The sequence below is a fragment of the Fukomys damarensis genome, unplaced genomic scaffold (genome assembly GCF_012274545.1).
Source record: "Fukomys damarensis isolate Sample0158 unplaced genomic scaffold, DMR_v1.0_HiC HiC_scaffold_28, whole genome shotgun sequence".
In the NCBI taxonomy this organism is placed as follows: domain Eukaryota; kingdom Metazoa; phylum Chordata; class Mammalia; order Rodentia; family Bathyergidae; genus Fukomys; species Fukomys damarensis.
In genome coordinates this window covers 43544670-43566093 of record NW_022900940.1, presented here as the reverse complement: position 1 = coordinate 43566093, position 21424 = coordinate 43544670, and the positions used below count along the sequence as shown (strand labels likewise).

Genomic DNA, 21424 nt, shown 5'->3' with positions numbered 1-21424 from the left:
CATTCCTGTTTCCATTCACAGCCAGTAGTTCAGTGGAAGTGGAGGTTCCCAGCAGCCTTCTTCTCCCAAGATGTGGAGAAAGGCTGGCAGAAGGGAGGCGTTTCAAATAAAGCAGCACTAGTCCTTTTTCTGTTCTCTCCCTATCTCTCCCCCTTTCTCTCTCTGAGATAATCCTCCAATTTCCATGCTAACTTATTTGAAGTTGAAGATATTTCTTTGTCTGCTTCCCATCCAACTGCCTCTTCTCTCTTTGATCCCGGGCTTAAAAATATATTTGACTTCTGTGAACCTAAATGTACTTGATGCTCACTGGCCTTCGTCTTCAAAGCCTGAGCCCAAGTCTCCCTCTGATTTCCATTTGCTGCTTTGCTCCCTGTCTCTTGGCATTGCTTCCACTGCACCAAAACAACCTCAGCAAAGCTGCACCCACAGATTTATGTAATGCCTTGTCGTTCTTGCCTGGCATCTTGGAAAGCGCTTTTCTGAAGGAATATCCAGTCTGGAAGAAAGGAAGAACCTTTCTTATGATTTGTAAACATGATTTCCTTTGACCACCCCTGTTCTTGATTGAATATTTGGCCAGCAGTGTGATAGCATTTATTGAGGGCTGGAATGAGACTGGGCTCAAGCTGAGTTTGGGGCATCAAATTTGGGCACAGGAGTGTGGGCAAATGGTAATTTATAAGCGAAGCAAAGAATATTGATTGCAAGTTGTTCTAGAAGGAGTGGTTCCAGGCTCTTGTTTCTAAGAACCAAAGAGACTGAAAGTTTGAAGGCCTGCACATGAGGGGCCAGGGTGAGAGGCTAAAGAGAGAAAGGTTAAGAGAGGACTTAGAGAAGCTCTGGGAGCACAGAGTGGCTGGAGGCCTTTGTCAGCAACCTGTACTCTCCCTAGGGCAGAGGCATGCATAGTTAGCAGGAGCTGCTCCTAGTTGCCAAGCCACTTGGGTCACAAGATAGATCATGGGCAAAACCCAGATCTCAGAGCCTCAGGAGATTTTACCGGCCACATTATGGGGCCAGGAAGTTGAGAACAGAGCCTACTTCATAGGTGGATTAAGCTGTCATCAAAGGAGGCACCACTTTACCACAAAGTAACAGCCCCTTTTGGGGCAGCAGCCTCCTCCTGTCCTCCACCCTTCCCACTTTCTTAGAAGTGCTGCCTCATGCACTGGGACTGTGCTCGGGAGAGAGAAGGACGCATTTCCCTCAGACACCTGGGAGTGGGCTGTGCTCAGCCTCCCCTGCCCCTTGTAGCTCTTGGGGAACACCCACCTCTCTTGACCCCTTGACTGGAGTGACATTCCACTCACCTCTGAGGCTCCCCGCTCTCTGAGATGACATCTTGGATACCAACAATACACAGGTCCTCAAGGTGGACATAAATGGAGTTAAAAAACCCCACCACTTGTATAATTACAACAAGAGGCTATGAAATAGGATAAAAGAAAACACGGATTATCGCTAGGAGGACTTTGCATGGAAAAATAAAGAGTTGGGGAAGGTAGAGAGTTTGGTCATCATGTAGAGCGGTTTTTGGAATATGAAATGGTGCTAGATAAGTGAGGGTATTAGAGTGTATGCTATGTCCTTGCTGTTTTGGTTGGGTTTACCTGTAGCTCACACCAAGTCAGTTTGATCCTTTCTCTCTCTCTTTTGTGTCTCCAAAAGAGAGTCCTGTTAAGATAGTTGGAAGTTTATGAACAATTACCTTACACTATTACACACGCACACACACACACACACACACACAAAGACATACTGTTGAATGTGTTTCTCCTGTTACTTTAAACAATTGCACTTCCTAGTCTAGTAGTGTCTGTGCAGTCTCTTGGACATAGAATAGAAAGCTTCCTTCCTCTCCCCTTACTTTCCTGTTCCTCCAATTCATTCACCTAAAAATGTGTCTTATGAAATGCCTGTTGTGTGTTAGTCATGGTCCCAGGTGCTGAGATTACAGTTACATACATGGCAAAAAAAAAAAAGTGAAAAAGCAAGTGAATAAAAATTGCAATTTAGGTGGGAACGGGGATGGAACGTGTTGAGACAGGATGACCTTTATGAGCTTCACCAGAGAGGAACGTATAAAGACCTGGGTGAAAGTAGCTGGCAGAGCAGTTCACATTTATAGTGAAATTTCTTATGATGCCAGGAGCCATGGTAAGAGCATTTCATGTATCTGATCTTCTCAGAAGCCCTTTGAAGGAGGTACTTCAGCATATGCTTAGTATAATCGTGGTACCCAAGGCTTCACAGGGTTGGATTGCTTTCTCAGTCACATGGGACGTGAGCTTTGGAATGGGAATTTCACTTCAGGGCTCTGACGTAACCGCACACTCCACTGCCTAAAGACTGGTTCCCTAGAGAAGAAACCCCACTCTTCTGCTTTCACCTTCCCTCCTTGATGAGTCAAAAACAAATGGTTTCAACGTGTGCTCTGCGAAAACCACAGAACTCCTCTGAGCCCAAGATGTGTGTGTAGAATCTTATATCGGTTTCTAGAATGATTCTACTTGTCTGTTTTATAAATTAAACTGCAGTGAACCGTTTTTCCTTAACAATGATGAATGTCTTCAAAGCAAGGTAGAAATGATGTATTTAACAAAGTTTTGCGGGATGTCTTGTAAACCTTTAAAGTCATGTTGTGTGGCCATGTCACAGTGTCACAGTTGTGGTGGGTGGTGGCCGAGCAGCAGTAGCGGCAGACACACCTGTGCTCCCTAAGCTCAAACAGTAGCCCAGTGCTGTGCTGTGCCAGCCCCAAGGTGGCCCCGTGAGACTGGCTCAGTTTACAAATGAGAAGTCTCTGTCACTGGGGTGCCAAGAGACCATCCCAGCTGGTGAGGGGCAGGACAAGGAGCTGAGCCCAGGCTGTAGAGCTGCAGGAATCTGGACACCATCACTCATCATTCCATGTCCTAGGTTAGAGACCTGAGCCTTCCGTGCTGCTGGCTTAAAGCAAAAGCTGTGCTTGCTGTGACAGTTCACCTGAGCACCTGTGTGTCCACGGAGAATGGGAGATACCCATGCCCCAGTGAGACCTCTGATACTGGTGAAAGTGTGACATCTCTCAGAAGCAAAACCCGACTTACAAATTGCACATCCATGGGCCTGCCATGGCCTGTTTTGTGTAATTAATTTTTAAAAAATTGATTGTTGATTTATCATGTTAATGAATTACGCCAACATCAGCAGTATCCAGGAGTCAGCAGTCTCCTAATGCCAGAAAGACACAATTACTTTGTCACATATGAAGTACACAGCCTTTAAACGGCCTTCTCACCCAAATCTTAATTCTGAAGATTAAAGGGCCTTTAAAAGTCTCGATAATCTCTTTGACACACCTCAGCTCCTGTTCAGGACATCCTGACCCCATGCTACGAGGAAGCATTCATGCTCAGTGTTCCTGGAAGGTCTTCCTCACCATAAATCCCTGTGTGCTCAGATTCTTGGCAGATCCGGGTTGCCATCAAGACCGGACTGCCGTTCGGTGCAAAGCTCCCACTGAAGACCAATACCGCGAGTCTTCCCCGACCGGCCAGAGACTGGAGGTAGCTAGAACTCCATTCTGTGATAAACAAGTTTAGTCAACATAAATCTCAGGGTCTTGATCCCTGAAGTCACTCAGAAACAGAAACATCATCGTTTCCTCATACTGTCTGATTTCTGGGAACTGCCCATGGAATCACTCTGTCCCTCCAGACAATAAAATACATGATGAGAAAAATGGAGGTTTGTTCCTAGGCCTTCTCTGCTGCCTGTTTTTCTTTTTATTATTATTGCCTTGGCCGTATTCATCATGTGTGGCTCAAAGCCAACAGAGAGGGCTCCACAAATCTCCCCGGTGTCTTGCCAGGCTGAGATGATGTGCAATCCCCGGAACGCTCCTGGCAGCATCCTTCCAAATGAAGCCCTCGTGTGATTTAGGGGGGTCCCCTAACACTGAGATGCGCTGGCCTGATGAGAGCCATTTATTCTATTTCGAGCTATCAACTCAGTGCTTGTGGGCAGTGGGAAGTGCTTGGGAGTGATGTTTCTTGTGTATTGTCCAGTGGTTCCTTTGAAATGATTCTCTTATGAAGGTGATGTGTACCATGTTCCTAAGTACATGTGATTGTATAAACTTCAGGCAGACAACAGGATGTCACAGAATATGTATAGTGGCTCTCCGGACTTGATCACCTCACACCCCTGCCATTTTGTGTCCTCTGACGTACATCTCTCCATACTTACCCTGATTTAATGACTACTGTTTTATTCTCTTTATATTTTGACTTTTTTATTCCATATATAAATAAAGTCATGTGATACATTTCTTTCTACCCCTGGTTTATTTCACTTAGCATATGGCCCCTACCAGTTTTGTTTATATTGTAGCAAATGGTACAGTCTCCTTTTCTAATGATGAATAATACTTCATTGTGAATATATAGCACAATTTTTAAGACTGCACTCATCTACCACCAGGTGCTTGGGTTGTTTCTGTATCCTGATGTTGTGATTTATACTGACATGAGCATAGTGTGTGGATATCTTTGGGACCATGATTCGGAAGGTGATATGCTCATTAGTTAGAAGGTTAGCAGGTGATAGCACATTAGTTAGAACCCACAAGAAGTAGCATCTGTGCTTATCAGCTCTGGAGGTTGACATTTAGTCCATCTCAGAAGGTGTTATTTTTGAATATTTGACTCTGAAATGAATAATTGCTTATTTGATTTAGGAGGAAAATGTAAGCTTCTAAAAGATGGTTATGCCCAATTCTTTCTCATTTGGGAATGATTAAAAAATAAAGCAGATGCACCAAGAGAAAGGGGGATAAGAAAAAAGTTCCAATGAAGAAATATGACAAAATTTGGATCACACATACTTCTATTTTTGTTGAATGTTTTAGTTTTGTTGAAGTCATATGTGGAAATAGCCATATTGACATGGTGGGAATCATATACACAGTCTTCAACTTGTGCTAAAAAATCATACCTATTTGAAAGATTTTTCTGTAACAGTCCAAGCATGATGCACATTCCTTGTAGAAGACTATAAAATGGTGGAAAAGGGTCTTCACTTCTGAACTTTAATTACTGCCTGCTTCATTTCCTACTTGAATAACAGCACAGACTTAAAATGTAGTACACAGGCCTGGAGATCTTTACTCATACTAAAGAGATATGACTTCTAATGATGCAAAATGAATCCCTCCTGACAACGTTTAAATGAATTGTGCCAACCCCCCAATAAAGCAGGCTACATGTCATGAAATGACAGCCATCACTTTAAGACAATTCACCCCTGCTCTATAGAAGCAAAATATCAGCATTTCATGTACTATGAAGAATTTTTATTTCTTGATTTTTTTCCCCCAGCATTTTTTTCTCTAGTTAAACAACCCAGTCATTGCTGTTGGACAAAGAAGAAAGAAATTTATCATTATGCCTTAGTTATTTTTAAAAGCACCTTCAAAAGCACACAATTTGCAAAACTTATTTGACATAGATTAACCTTTCAAAATGATAATGAGATCAAATTCTATTAAGTAATTTTCCTAAAAATTAATTCACTGAAAATAATGCACACATCAGCCATGTAAAGCTTAGAGTGGGATTCTGTCTGAATTCATTTGCTTCAGGGTGTCAGTTTAATGCCAGCAGATTGTTTCCTCATCCATGAGTGTCTATTTTGCTATATCCCAGCCTCTGAATGTACACATCTGCTTTCCCGGTCTCTCTTTTATCACTTGAAATGGTGTTACCACAACTTGACCTTCCTGACTGACCTTTCTGGGTTTCTCAGCATTTCCATGTAAGCCAGATCTCAGGCAAAAATCTGTAGTAGAGTTGCACCCAGCCAGAGGAATAATTAGAAAGTGCCATCACCATAATTACTGTGCTGTGGTCTCTGGAGAGACATAAAAGCTTGTCCCGTCCCTTTAACAGGACAAGTTGCTAATCTCCTTAACATTTTTCTCCCTTTGGGCTGATAATATTTCACAGATTTTTTGCTTTGTAAAATATTCCTAAAGAGAGGCTTAAGCCATAATGCACAGATTATGGAAATGATACTCATTAAGTAGTGGGTGAGATTCCTGGAAAGCCACAGAGCTGCTCTGTCACATGTAACCTCTGTAAGAGGCTCCCTTTGAATGTTTATTCATGGAGCAGTAAACATTTGTTATTAGACATTTTATTGAAACATAAATTAAAGAACTGTAATTGTGTATATGTCAAGTAGTAAAGCAACATGCATTTGTCACAAAATGAGTAAGACAAGGAAAAATGCCATCATTGTTTCATTTGCATGCAGATCTTTTAGGATATGCCCAAAGGAAAAGACCCAGAGGGAATAACTCAATGGATTAATGTTCTGAGAGGGTGTATAAAAACTGCATATCCTTGGTATTTTAACTAGCAAATGGAGCTTTCTGAGCTGTGTAAATAAAAGGTGGGTTTCTTTTCTCTTGAGGGAGACCCACAGTGGCTGTTATTAAAGTAATAAGTACTAATCAATGAGTGTGTCCCCCTGGCAGTCCCTGCAATGCTGGTTGTTTTTAGCATACGCTCATGCTTCAGGAACTTAAACATATTTGGAGAGTTTTTAAAAGAAATATTTGAGACAGAAAGACAAACTTTCAAGCTTGCAGTCTGGTAAAAAAAAGAAATAGTAGTTAGTAGGAAGAAAAGATGTGGCATTGTGATCATGGTGGGTCTTTGTAGGCCATCTGTTTGGGTGTGCAGAGGGAAGCACAAGAATCAGCAAAATAGTCAGTACATGCGTGATTTGCTTTAAAAGTAAGAAATCAGGGACATTGTGATGGCCCGTCATTGAGCCGTTCTCCCATCCATCCACCCTGCTACCTTTTCACCCACCTGCGTTCCCATCCTTCTGCCGACTTATCCACCCATCTGTCCACGTAGTCATCTGTCCGTTCACTCATTCATCCATTTTTCCACCTAACTACACACGTACCCCTCCTTCCATCACTCTTTAAGGAGAACATTTAATCGATGTAGTCTCTATCCTAGGAACATGGTATATGTGTAAGGGAGGGAAATACTCTGGAGGAAAATCTAGTAATGACTATCGCAGACCTCCAAATCAATAGTATTTCTAACTCTGTGGTAAAAAGTAGTCATCAAGATGACATAGGAAGAATCAGAGGAGCCTTGGAGAGTCTGAAGGCTGTACAGCAAAGGTGGACTTTGAAAAAGCCTGTAAAGACTGAAAGAAAGAGTGAGAGAAGGAAAGGGAGAGGAATTCCATCAGAAAAAAGACTGAATTTTTGTAAAAGTTATAAACACAGCAACTACAATGATAGCTGATAAAATGAAGTAGAGACAAATCTGTTCCCTTATCTCTTGCAAGTCATTTTATAGGAGGCATTACTAAGAGAATGCCCCTGTCCAGCAGGAAACAAAATAAAATTCAGGAAGAACCTGAGTTCGTGCGTGCCTGGTTGAATTGGGAGCCGTCCATCTCGGGTTTCACATAAGTAGAACTAACACAGTAGGAAGGATCCCATCTGAGGTCCTTGTGTTTTAGGTCATCTTGCTTCTGTAGATCTTGCTTGAGTTTGCCAACTTCTTTAAGGACAATGATAATAATTTCACTCTCTCCTTGCTGAACAGTTTTAAGGACTCAAAGCTCTTTTGTCCCTGAAAGCCAATCACAAACCAAACAATAATAGAGAATAGCTGTACAAGACCAACTTTGAATGAGTTAGAAGTCTGTTCTCTCTCGTGGGCTTCTCTTGAAGAAGAGTTTAATATTCTGTGGAAAAGTAGTATGGGGGAAATGGGCTTTACACTTGCTGAGTTTAGCTGTTCTGTGACACTGATCATGTCACAGCTGGGCTTGGAATTGAGTGTTCTACTTCCCTAGACTTCTGTTACTTCATTTTAATGACAAAGATATCTGTCGTGGAATTTTTTGTTAAATAATTGAGATGACGCATATCTCAATATGATATAATGCCTAGTATATAATAGCTTAATAAATAGCAGCACCTATTATTTTTGCCTCTTTTAAAGACAATCATCAAAGAATATTCAATGTAAGACATTTCCATTGTGCTTGAGGCTTTTACTTTAGAGCTCGAGGCCCCTGTTATAGTTGAAAATATTTCTTTTCCTTCCCAAATCTGTGGTTTGAACACTCTGGAGGTCTAATCAAGGTTATTGGCAGGATTAAGTTAGTAGCCTGTTCTTTGAGAATAGACCTTCCTTTCACAAGAGCCTCCCTTCTTTCCTCCTTTTCTCTATTCTTTGTGTTGTCCTCTCTTGGAGGCAGATTATAATACTTAGAATCAGCAGAAATAAGATTTCTCAACATGCAGTATTCTAGAATGTAGAGACCATATAATTCATCATCCAAATAGAAATTTGGAGATCAAGAGGAGGTGCTGCTTGCCGTTAAACTGGTCTGTTTATAACTTTAGGCCTAAGCATGAACTGCTTCAAGGAAATCAGGGCAGACAGTCACCCAGAGTCTGTTTAATTGGGAATGAGCATAGCATGACAATAAGATATTTGGCACCTTTTGGCTTTACTTAGAACCCTACTTTTACCAGTTTGGTGACCTTGTGCAATTTATTCATTCCAGTAAGTCTCAGTGTTGATTCTCAAAATTAATGAAGAAAATAATATTTCCTATTTCTTACTATTTTAGTAAACTACACACACACGTATTGGCATGCATTGAGTATACCTCCTAGCAGACATATAGTGTTCTCACATAAATGGTAGCTCATTTATAACTGTGAGGAACTTTAAAATGTAGGATGGACAGATGGTATAATATTGTAAGTGTGTAAGTAAAGTTTTTTTAACCCTTATTCAAAATTATTAAATGACCTACTAGTGTTTTCCTTATAGAGAAGAGGACTGCATTTGGGCAGTTTATTTACCAGCCCATGGAAGGGCCCACATCTCCAGCTGCAAAGCCTGCTTGCCATATCCCATTATCCACCAGCCTCAGTAACAGATGATGTACTCATGGCCATGTCTTCGTTCCTCAGATTACGTAGTTAACGCACCATACAGGAGAAAAGAAGCCAGATCTCCTTTCTGAGATAGTAAATTGTTATATTTGGTAGAAAGAGGATATGTTTCCCTTTGGAAATGGGAAGGGCGTGAATGACAAAAGTCTACAGTAATTTAAGAGAATCCAGTAGAAGAAGCCAAAGGAGTGAAAAAGTAGAGGCAAGATAATGGTAAAGGAGACCGTGTTAATTCTTCACATCCAGATGTTTCTCTCCACATGGCAGTAACTCTACAACCTTTCTTTCCTTTAATTCATTTAGTAAAGAAAATGGAATAAGCCACTTGAAATGTGATTGTCTCTCACTGTTCCTGTTTGGCTCTATTTCATGAACAGTAGGGAGATTTCTCATTTTGTTCTGTTTATTGCAGTGGAATTAAAAAAAAAAAAAGAAGAAGAAGAAGGAAAAGTTCTCCCAGCACCTGCTTTCTTAATTGGTAGTGGTTGCTTTGCCCCCAAAAGCGAATGGTCATATTGCCATCGTATAAACACATCATTAAGAAAGGAAAGACAGAACTACGACAGTAGCTCCTGTTTCCTCTCTGGGTGAGAAGCCCATGTACCAGGCAACTTTCATTTTTGTTCTCATTTGCATTCAGGGCCTGCCTGTGCTTTCAGAAGACAATCAGTAGAAAGGGCTGGCCGTCTTCCTATATATACTTCGTTTTGAGTTTGAGCGCAATGGGTAAGGGAGTGGATCTACTTTTAATCTGTTCTTTTTGTTCCGAATTTCAGTGGAAGAGCTTATTAAAACAAAGAAAACCAAAGTACCCGCTTCTGGGTTTCTGCACCGCCTAGCGTAGCCTCTCATGCAAGCCAGTATTTGGGGCCCTGATGAGCTACTTGTGCATGCAGTGTGGAAGACGGGGAAATCGATTGGCAAAAGAGACGCAGAGACACTCGCTCCTGTCTGCTCACTTCCCGAGCTTGTGTTCTCATGGAGAGGAAATGAAAAAAGAGCGCGCTGACTACCCCGCTTCCCAAGGGCAGGAGACACACGCCGCCGGCTCTAGAGCTCGGTGACACTTTATGTCGTGTCAGATCCCATCATCCTGCTCTTATTTGGCTTGAAAAGACCTTAATGTTTAGAAAATTTGAAATTTATCACTGTCTGGTTGCTGAAAGCTCCTTTAAACTCGCATCGTGGCTGGGAGCGACGCCTCACGAAGGCCTGGCCTTCGGGCGCTGTGTATGGTGCAGGGGCCCTCCCTGCAGTGACTATGACTTCACTTGGTTGGAGGTTGGAGTTGCGCCAGTGATGCGCGACTTCAGGTACGACCTTTGGGCCACGAAGCTTGGAGGGGCTCTCCAGATACGCTTGGTTCCGGCAGGTTTCCCAACTTGACTCGGACGCTTTGGACTCCTAGAAATTGTTCGGGAAACGCATTCCAGCCACCCAAGCATCGATCGTATTCTCAGTGGGGGAAGTTACAGTGCAGTCCCAAGCCATCGCTTGCGCCTTTGGCTTTTCACAGGTTACTCTTGTTACTCCTCAGTTGGCCATGCTGAGCTGACTTCGAAATCTTGTGAGCAGCACTGTTTCTTGTGACGGTCACACTCCCACCAAGTAGCTGTGATTTCATGCTGACCCTAATTAATAGTAGGAGACTCAGCCTGGCTAAATCAAGACAGGAAGAATCCGGCCATCCTGAGGGTGAACTTGGGGGTCGGTGACGGGCGGCCCAGAGCGGAGCACGTGCTGCCTGGCTTGCTGCAGATCTGTGTCTTCTGGTTTAGAGAACAAGCAGGTTGTGTGAAATGTGTCCAAAAGCAGTCCGGTGGTGTAGCTGTTAGGATGTGCTAGGTAACTAGGATGTGCCAGATGGACTACACAATTTATGTAGACATTCATATGGTCTACACCCGCATCTGGTGTTAAGATCCTAGTTTTATGGCGCTAGAAGATGGTATTGGTCTTGAGAGGGTCACTTTCCTCTTTTGTAAAAGTGAAGAAATTAGACATTGTAAGTGCTCCACTAACATTTTCCATTTCTAATCCTAAATGGGTTTTGATGACTTATTTAATGTTTGTATATTTTTTGAAGTAACAGATTCATGTTGCAGATGAAATTGTGCATGGAATGCCAGTTCAGGAAGAGCTGACGCCGGTGCTGCTCTGGTGCCATCAGTGAGGGGGACTGCAGCATCCATCCTGTGGGGGGCACTCTTCTGGTTACACCGTGCCTCACCCCACCCCACTCCCAGGCTTGCCCCAGAAGCTCTAGGCTTTGTGATTTACATTTTTTTGTTTTTGTTGTTGTTGTTTTGAGACAGGGTCTCACTCTGTAGTTGAGACTGACCTGGAACTCACTATGTAGCCCAGGCTGGTCTCGAACTCACAGTGATCCTCCTGCCTCAGCCTCCGGAGTGCTGGGATTAAAGAGGTGCACCACCACGCCCAGCTCTGTGCTTTGCATTTTGAAAGCCATTGACTATACATTTGTCCGTTAGTCATGAAAAGGAAAATAACTGCTTGAACTTTACCCAGGAAGAGGTGGATTATGAGATTTCTGTGCTCTTTCTACATCCCCTTTGCCCCCTGACACCAGGAAGGTTAGCCTTGCAGTGGAAGGTTATTGGAAATGACAGAGTATTGAAAGCTCCCTAGGAGGAGTTCCCAACCTTGAGAAGGTGAGCTCCCCAGTTCCCCCATCTTTTGGCGGTACGACTCCAGTGTGTGCATGGTCTTCCCTGGCTCCCAGAGTTTTGGAGCAGGACAAGCTCCAGTCACATGCAGAAACAGTTTTCTTGGTGACATCTTTTTTTGGCTGCTTTTCCTCTCCTGTCTCTCATTCCCTTACTGACGTGCCCAGGGTTAGTGGCCAAATATACGACATGAACCATGTCCTTATTCACCGTATGCTGCTGGGGCAGTGAAGACTAAGAAAAGCATTGTCTTTGTGTCCATCTATGTTAAGAAATGGAGTTGTTATTGCTTGGCAGTGAGATTAGCTGGGGTTCTAAATTTTCTCCTGTGTGTTTCTCTGTCTCTCCCAAATTTTCTGTCTCTTAATAATTTACTGTGATGGTCAGCAAACAAAAACAGTCTTACTATGTAAATACTTTTGCTTACTTCAAGTTCAGAGCTCTGGGTAATTATCTAAATTTCATGGAAAGAGCAGTAGACATGAAGACTCATTTGAGTTTTGCTATGGAAAAATACTTTTAAATTAATTTTATTGATACACTTTTGTTATGCATAAAGATCACATTCGTCATAGGGAATCAGTACCTGTGTATAATATGTGGTGGTTCTTTTTTCCCCATTCCCATCTCCTCCTTACAACACTTCTTCCTCTCCTTCTTTGCAAAAGCTTTGCTTACATTTGTTCCTTCTCTATTTTTGCTTTTCCCTTCCCCCTCCCTTGTTTTCCTTCCCACATGAACATTTTCTTCCTATTTCCCAGTACCCGTCATCCATTTCAGTCCTTATTTACACTTTAATTTTCTCACACAGGACAAACAATGCGGTGTTTAAACGTGTTCTGATGGATTTCATTTAAAAGTGTGGTCTCGAGGTGCATCCATTTACCTGAAAACGTCTCTAGTTTATCCTTCTTTGTGTCAGAGTAGTATTCCACTGTATATAGAAACCACATTTTCTTTATGATGGGCATCGGGGCTGTTTCCAAGATTTAGCTATTACAATTTGTGCTGCTATAAACATGGGTGCGCATATATCGCTGTGGTATGTCACCTTCAGCTCTTTTGGGAAAAAACCAAGGGAAATAGCTGGCTCAAAGGGAACCTCTAGCTTCAGTTTTTTTGTTTTTTGGGTACCAGGGATAGAACTGGGGTCCTTGCACTTGCAAGGCAGATGGCAGAACCACTGAGCTAAATCCCGGGCCCTAGCTTCAGTGTTTTTAGGGGATTCTCCACAGGGACCTCCAAAGTTATTTCACCCCTCTACAGTCCCACCTATACTCCCACCACAGCCGCACCGGCCTTTGTTATTGGTTGATGTTAGCTGTTCTTTCTGGAGTGAGATGGAATCTCAGTGTGATTTTAATTTGGATTTCTTAAATGGCCAGCGATGTTGAGCTTTTTCTCATATATTTATTTGCTGTTTTTATTTCATCTGGGATGTGTGTGTTCATTTCAAATGCCCATTTTTGAATTGGGCCTTTAAATTTGGAGGGTCTGATTGTTTTTCCAGTTCTTTATATATTCTAGGTATTAATGTTTTTGTCTGATGAATGTCTGGTAAAATTTTTTTCATGTTCTGTGGGCTGTCTCTTTGCTCTGTTGGTTTTCTTTACTATATAAACATTTTTTAATATGGTGAGATCTGCTATGGGAAAATTTGTCCTATTTTCTTCACCTACAAATGGGCAGAATAGTACTAACTGTAGAGGTGTTGAGGAGGTGAGGGAAGTATATAAGCTGTGCAATAGGAATATTAGAAATTCATTTGCATTTGTTTTATATTGATTCCTATAATGAATTGCTTCAAAATTAGTTTGTGGGGCAAATGGTAGCTCTGGGGTTAACCTTTTGGAGAAATGCTGAGAGTTTTCCAAAGCTGCATCTTTTATACTCTCGTTACGTCCCACAGGGATTCCAGTTTCTCCACTTCCTTGTCAACATTTGTCATTATCTTTCTTATTATTCTTACCCTGATAGGTGTGAAATAGCATCCCATTATGGTTTTGAATGAAGGATATTGAACATCTTTTCATGCACTAGTATTCATTCATGGGTCCATTTGGAGAACTGTATATTCCTAGCCCATGCCCACTTTAGCTGTAAGATTTGTTGTCTTTTTATTCTGGAGTTGTAATAGTTCTTCAGATATTCTCAAGACAAGTCCCTTATCACATACATGATTTGCAACAGTTTTCTCCCAGTTTGTGGCTTGGCTTTTCATGTTCTTTCTTACATCCTTTAAGGAATAACATTTAAAATTTTGGTGATGTTCACCCTCTTCCACTTTTCAGGACCCATGTCATGCATTTGGACTTGTGACCTAACAAAGTCACAGGTCAAGAATTAGGATGTGCAGATTTCTGAGGGGGATCCATAGTGTACCCCTTAAAGTATAGCCCTTCTTATCCTTGAGAGCCAGACTTGCCTTCTGAATTTGGAGAACGTTCACCAGGGTTACAGATCAAGTATGCAGGTCACCAGCTATGGAGTAGCTCTGCAGGCTTCCCTGCCCTTTCCCTTGAACAGCTTCATCCTTTATCATTGGCTCACAGTACATTTGGACATGGACAAAGTATGTCAATATTGGAGCAGCCCATACTGACCACTTCTGTTAAGCGTGGGAGTAGTAAATCTGTTTAAGAGGGTGGGAGGAGACGCAGAAGCAGCACAAAAGGGACAGGATCCAGAATTGTGGTGTCAGTGTTCAAACTCTCACTCTTTTTCTTCACCTCCCATTCATTGCATTCTGTTTTTCTTTTCTTAACTATTGCTTTATTAGTGTATAATTCATATATCAGAAAAGTAACCCTACTAAAGAGCACAGTTCAAGGTGTCCTAGTGCATTCGCAAAGCTGAGCGAGCATTGGCACTAAATAACTCTAGAAGGTGTTCATCATCCCAAAAAGAAGCTCTGTGCCCGTTAGCAGTCCCTCTGCGCTGGGGTCCACTAATCTTCCTTTCTCTGTACATTTGCCTGGTCTGGACTTTTCCTGAATGGAACCATGCAGTCTTTGGCCATCTGTGTCATTGTGCTTTCCCTTAGCATTCTTCATTCCTTTCTGTGCCACGTAATACTCTGTTATCTTGCCACATCACAATGCATTGATCCATTCGTCAGCTGGTGGTCATTTGGGTGGTTTCCTCTTTGTGATGATTGTGAAAAATAATGCGTAAACATTTGTAATGCACATTTTTGTTTGCATACATTTGCAGTTTTCTTGGGCATACTCTAGAAATAGAATTCTGGTTTCATATGGTGACTGTATATTTAACTGCTTGAGCTAGTGGAAAGTATTTTCTCAAGCAGCTGCAGCATTTTTCTTTCTCAGTGTTTTTCTGCATTCTCGCCAACACTTGTTATTGTACGTTTTTTGGATTATAAACATCCCAGTTTGTAGGCGGAGATATCTCAATGTGCTTTTGATTTGATATGGTTTTGATTCACCCTCTCTAATGTTGAGTAACTTTTTGTGTACTTTGCAGTTTCGTCTATCTGCCACAGTATTAAATACTGGGAGTGATTCCCTCCTCCTTGAAATTATTTTCTAGCAGGTTGGAACTTAGGGTTCCAATATTGGTTGAAAACTGACAAATGAATGTTGGTTGGTTTGCCTCCTTCCTCACTGTGTTTTTTAGCTGAGGCCTACTTCTCATTCTGAGCTTGGAGAAGTTTCCCTGCTATATTCGTTTTCTTTTTACTTCCTTTTAATGTAAACATAATACATAAACACTAAAAATCAAAATAAGACCCAAGAGAACACACAAATTTGTGTAAGATATTCACAGACCCTTGCAAACCCAGAGGAAACTGGCCCCCCTATTTAAGGGAAAACTCTGTCGCTTGACCTTGTCTAAAACCAAAGAGCTGTAGGAGCTGCAGTAACCACTACTGTTGGTGCGGGATGAAACGTAGCAGGAGGCTGGACTGATATGAGAAACTGCCAGAGCACAGCAGAGATGCCAGTTTTCCTAACCCTAAGCCCTCATTCTTGGCGAGCTGACTGCCAAGGCTGAGTATCACTGTGACCTTGAGATTCAGATGTGATGAGCAGGGTGCCCAGCTCAGCCCGACTTTTGCCAGTCTTGGCTTGACTATGAGATGAGCTGTGTCCAGCAGAGGACAGGAGTTGGGGAGCCGTGAAGAAGAGAGGATCCCAAGGGCTCTGCTGCATTTTCTTTTTTGTTTGTTTGTTCTTTGTTTTTTTGAGACAGGGTCTCACTACGTAGTTGAGACTGACCTGGAACTCACTATGTAGCCCAGGCTGGTCTCAAACTCACAGCGATCCTCCTGCCTCAGCCTCCCAAGTGCTGGGATTACAGGCATGAGCCACCACGCCCAGCCTCTGCTGTATTTTCATTCATGACTCTTTGTTACCCTATTTAATATTTTGCATTTTTATTGGAATGTAAGCTCTATGGGGGTAAGATCTTAGTCTTGTACAGTGGACCTGGAGTTATGACTGGCCTGGCATAAGGATAACTTGGGTCGTGACTGGAATTTTAGTTTTAACTTGTGACCAAAGTCTTGAGTTAGGACTCAAATGCTGGCTGCTTGTGCTTCCAGGTGATCTTAGATACACAGTTAAAGAGCTCTGGAAGGAACATGACAGCATCCTTTCCTGAGAAATCTCTCTAAGGACACTGAGATCTGCCTGTGTGCAGGAGACTTTGACAGCCTTGTACAGAAGCCTGAGCCCTCAACCGACCAATTTGAGTTACAACTACCCTTGGGAATGAATTGAGTTTGTAAGTCAAGGGTCCACTGTACATCACAGTATCTTTGGTTCCTAGAAAAAGCACCTAGCAATAAATGTTTTTGAATGCATGAATACATGTTTTAGAAATATATATATATATATATGCTACATGAATAAAAACCTGCGTGCTCCATTTCTGGAACATTGTATTATGCAAACTAAAGTGTCTTTTGTGCAGGACCTCTCAGATACTTTATTTTGTTAATGACCATTGCAAAGTAAATCTGATAACATTCTGCAAAGTATGGGATATTTCATAATACTGTTAAAATACTCTTCAAACTCAAGCAACTAAACTACAATCTCTAGCAGAATTATAGGGTGCTTTAATAAATAGATATTTTGTTTGCTCTTTGAAAAGTTAAATTGTGATCATCACTGCTTAATATGAAGAGGGTGTGTTAAATTATCCATTAAAAGTGTTTTAAATCAGAGCTCCATCTTGTTGAAAGGCCAAGGTGATGTTATTTCTTCACAGCAGTGAGGCTTATAGCTGACTTTGTCATGATCGCCCTGTTCTGAGAAGCTGAGTATGTTATCAAGATCATGGGATCAGCCTGTCACTTAAGTGTTTGTGTCAAAGTAGAAAGCTGTGTTGAGATTTCTGCCCTTGCAGAGAATCACCTATGCAGTGAGCTGTTTATTGTCTGTGGTGTCATGGAGTGTTTCTAGTGGTTACCAGTGATCGGGAGTGGCATTTCCAGGACTGGTATCAATGGAGCTAATGGAGACGGCTCTACATAGTAGACTTAGAGAAGCGATACACAGGGAGACAGGATAGGCACATGCTCAGGAGGTTCCCCCACTCTACGTTCACAGTCGGCGGTATAGTGGTAGGGGCTAGCAACCAGCATATCCCTAAAGACAAGAAAACAGGGTAGTCAGAACTCAGAGAGACAGGAGAAGCAGCCACCAGTGAGTGTTCACGTCTTGCAGTAAGCAAGGCAGGCAAAATGGGGTGACCTTAGGCCCATGTCAACACATTTGGCAACAGCAGGGTTAGGAGTCAGATGTATGCTTAGCCAGTCGTTCTCCAGTCGTTCTCCAAGTTTGGACCTTGACTAGCAGTATCATCATCATGGGGAGAGTCTTAGAAATGTAGATTTTTGAGACCTGGAAATCTCTATCTTAAGAAGCCTGAGATGTGTGTTCAAGTTTTGAAATTGCTGGTCAAAAGCAAAGAAACAAGTTCTGGTTGTTCATCCAAGGATCTTAAATATATTTCCTGCTAATGTGAGAATCAGTTCTTGAGTGTGATCTCAACTTGATCTTCAAGTTTTTTTTTAAAAAAAGAATAATCCAAGTGCAGCTGTATGTGTAAGTCTTACGTGTTAAGTCGCATGCTAAACACATTCTTAGCGGATTTGATCCTCTCAACAGCCCTGTGAGGTAAAAAACCATCGCAGTGTCCACTGTAGATTAGGATGCTATGACCAGGTCACCCAGCTGCTCATGTGGTCAGTCCCACTGTACTGTGTGATGCTGTACTTTCTGCTAAATAGCCACTGCGTGTGTTGCCATTGCTCTAACTGCAGAGCGCTGCTCTGAAAGATCTGATTACTACAAAGTATAAGGGAAATAACAGAGAATGGACGAATAGATGGAAAAATAGGTGGGTGGAGGGAGGAAGAAGGAAAAGACAAACGAATACCTGGAGGAAGAGAAGAGAAAATGAGGAAGAGAAGAAAGGACAGCAGCGGGTTGGGACGTAAAGATTGAGGGAAGGCTCTTTCTAAAGTTGGCTGGGTTGTTGTTCTGTGACACTTTCCCTTTCTTCCCTGGTCTTGCTTTTGAGTACCCAACCCATGGACTTCAGTCATTTCTATCGTGGGCCCACCCTGCATGGCTTTCTCCTAAGAATTTGCTTCCTGGGGAGTTCGGGATTCATTTTCCCTTGTTCGCGTGGTTTTTCTCCCTTCCTCCCTATGTTCACATAGTCTTTGTGCCTGAAGTACATACCCGCCCCGGCTGCTGAGGGATCCATGCCCAGCTTCATCACTGACGGAGAGATGCTGGCGAAAAACGTGTCGCTCTTTGGGGACTGTGTGCTCAGGGGCTGATGCAAAGCTTCTCTCTGCGTCGTTCTCCTTGGACGCCTTGCTCCCTGCCTCTGCTTTAATTACATGTCATTTCCCCTTCCTTGTGCCCAAAGCCCCAGGGACACTTAATCTCACATTCTCTGGAGTTTTGCAGCCTGACCACAGTAATCAAGAAGGGGTAGGCTTGATCAGGTATGATCAGGGACAAGGTTTGAGTCCTTGCCTGCCTCTCCACACTTAGGCTCTTCACTTTCCTGTTCCTTGCTGTTGTTTGTAATAAACACAGGAACATAGCTCAAGGGCAGGAATAGGTTTAACCTCAGCCAAGGTACAACAGGTGCTATTGGGAAAGTAAAGGTACAACAGGTGCTATTGGGAAAGTAAGACTTTCAAATGGCAGTTTAGCCTTGAAGAACGTATTGAATTAGATACGGTGTGAGCCTTGATTCATGATCTCTGTATAATAGCATTGCTATGTATATTATATGGGTGCTTTAGTAGGCTGGAAAATGGGCCATTTAAAAGATGTGTTCACAGAATCCATGCCTGAGCTGTCGAAGGAGGGGGCAAAAGCCAGGTGACCTAACTTCCTGGGCTGATTCTACCATGGCCTCTCTGAACATTGGTTTCCTTGCATGAAAAATGAAGAATGTGTTAGTGTAGGATTTTTAGAACTATTAATGAAACAATACCACGTACAAAAACAAAGCTTGATCACAGAGAAGAAAAGCTTAATAAATGGGAACCGTTTGCATTACTATTATGCAAGCCTTATGTAAAGCCCCAGTTCTATCATTTGACCCTACTACTTCCTTTTCTCTTTCATTCTCTGGATTAATGCAGTGCTCTGTTAGCCAATTCTTATTTCCTGTCAGTTTCAAAGTCACACTGGTCACTTTTGAAGGCACATTGTCATTTCAAAGTACTGGCTAAAGACAACCAAGACTGACAACTCTGAATGATTCCACAGGCCTCCAAAGTACTCTGGCATTTCTCTCAAACTCATATATGCCACCAAGTTGGTCCCTCTTGTGTTGCACCTCTCTCTCCTCAGCAGATTTCATATATAGTTACTGGAGGTGAACATCATCCTCCTCTGAAAAACAATCCAGCAGGAAGTGAGGCTGAATAATTGGGCTTTGCGAGAATGTCACTGTCAAGTCTAAAAATATGTGGCGAGATAATCATATTTTACTTTTTCTGTCTTACCCGTTTTCAGCACGTTCATGTCCACGTTCTTCCCAGAAAGGCTGGAGACTTCCGCAGGAATGACAGCATCTATGACGAGGTGAGTCTGCCTGCTGTGCTCTTGGCGTCTGATCGCAGGGGCTGTCAGTGTGGTGAAATCGACCAAGTGAACCGGGTATCATGCTAGATAGGGTCCTAAATGAGGCTCTGCCCAACATGACTTGGAAAGAGGCCTTAGAGGCCAAGAGTCTAAGGATAGCTATCATTTGAAAGGGAGACCAATGAATTTTAGGGATTTTTTTTTTTCAAATGAAAGCCAGCCACGTCCAAGTGTCCTTGTAATTTCTGCCTTGTCATTTACCAGGACCCTAAGTGTCTGTGTGGAGATACTGGTCCAGAATCTCCATAGAAGAAAATCTACAGTGCCTTCAATGGAAATTAAACAGATTTATAAAAGATCCCTCTAGGCAAAAACTAACTATGGTTTTTAAGACATTTTGGAACTTAGTTTGTCTCCCTAAATATGTTTACTCAAAGTGGAAATTTGAATTATGACAGAAACTAGCTGGTTTGAAGGATGCAAGTGTAACCTATGTATCATAAGGCTTTTAGCAGTTAACTGATTTGTGGATCCTCCCGTCCACAGCACAAATGTGGAAATAGTACCACACGAACCAGCAGGCGTCACCTTGTCTGCTCTTTGGGTCAGGTCTGTCTTGTGTGGAACACACAGCCTCTGAGGGATTCGACTGGTATAACAGTAAGGTGATTTTAGATTAGCTGCTTGTTCTAGTCAAGTAAGGGAAAATATGTTTCCCACATTTTATTGCTGATCAAAAGGCACAAGTGTCCTAGAGCACTTGGTTGAAAAGGACTTTGAAAGGTGTTTCTACACGGGAAGGAAAGGTGCTCCAATTGACTAGCAGTTTCTACCACAGATGTCAAATGGGAAAGAGGTGCCACAGTAGTCATCTGCTCCTATTAGAATTGTGGTTGTCTGTCTGTGACTCCGCCAGGTGGAACCATAGGCTTCTCTTTAGGTGAGAATCATAGAGCTGAGAAGGGTCTTATAGAGTGAAGCTTTTGTATATGTGTTTATGAGGTTTTCTTGCAGTAAATGGGCATTAAGTTGGCTGTCCAGACCATCAAAATAAAGACTAAGAGATCAACATTTAATAATGCAACTCATAATTCTTTTTCTGGGACTCACTGGATTGTTCAAGTTGAGGGATTATTTCTCTGGGTAAAACACCTGTAGGATACATCATATTGTCTCATTTTTCCTGTGTTTGCCAAGAGGTGCAGCAGACCTGTGTCAGATGGAAATGGTCTCATCACTGGAACTTAAGTGCTATTTTATGAAAATCTCAATTCCTAGGAGGATCCATCTCCAGGAATTCTGTTCTAGTAGATTTCAAAGGCAATGGGCGACCAGTTATGATCCTGGTGTGCGACTGGGTATGAAAATAGGCTTTCTGCTGAATCTGGGGTTTCCAAAGCCATTCTGTAGTACTGTAATTTGATCTTATTTTCACTGGGTGTGGAGTACACTTTGGGGATCAATATAAGGGCTTTGTCTATGTTACAGGAAAATCAGAATTATGGGGTAATTATAAAGATATGCATTATAAAACACATACTGATCCTATTAACATAAACTGAAGTTCACAAAATATTGCCAAGTATAGGCTATTTTAATGAATAAATTAGCACATGATTTATATACAAGTGAGTATTGCTGAAGTAGTATTAAGAGTACTT

General features: G+C 42.2%; 1 protein-coding gene across 11 annotated transcripts in view; it reads left to right on the top strand.

Moving 5' to 3' along the window:
* Fhit (fragile histidine triad diadenosine triphosphatase) overlaps window positions 1-21424 on the top strand; it is a 1329438-nt gene that overhangs the window by 1121891 nt on the left and 186123 nt on the right. For all 11 annotated transcript variants that reach the window (XM_010643166.2, XM_033757040.1, XM_010643170.2 and 8 more), the window contains one exon: window positions 19695-19763. In XM_010643166.2, the coding sequence (XP_010641468.1) occupies window positions 19695-19763 (69 nt within the window). The remainder of the gene's footprint in view (window positions 1-19694; window positions 19764-21424) is intronic.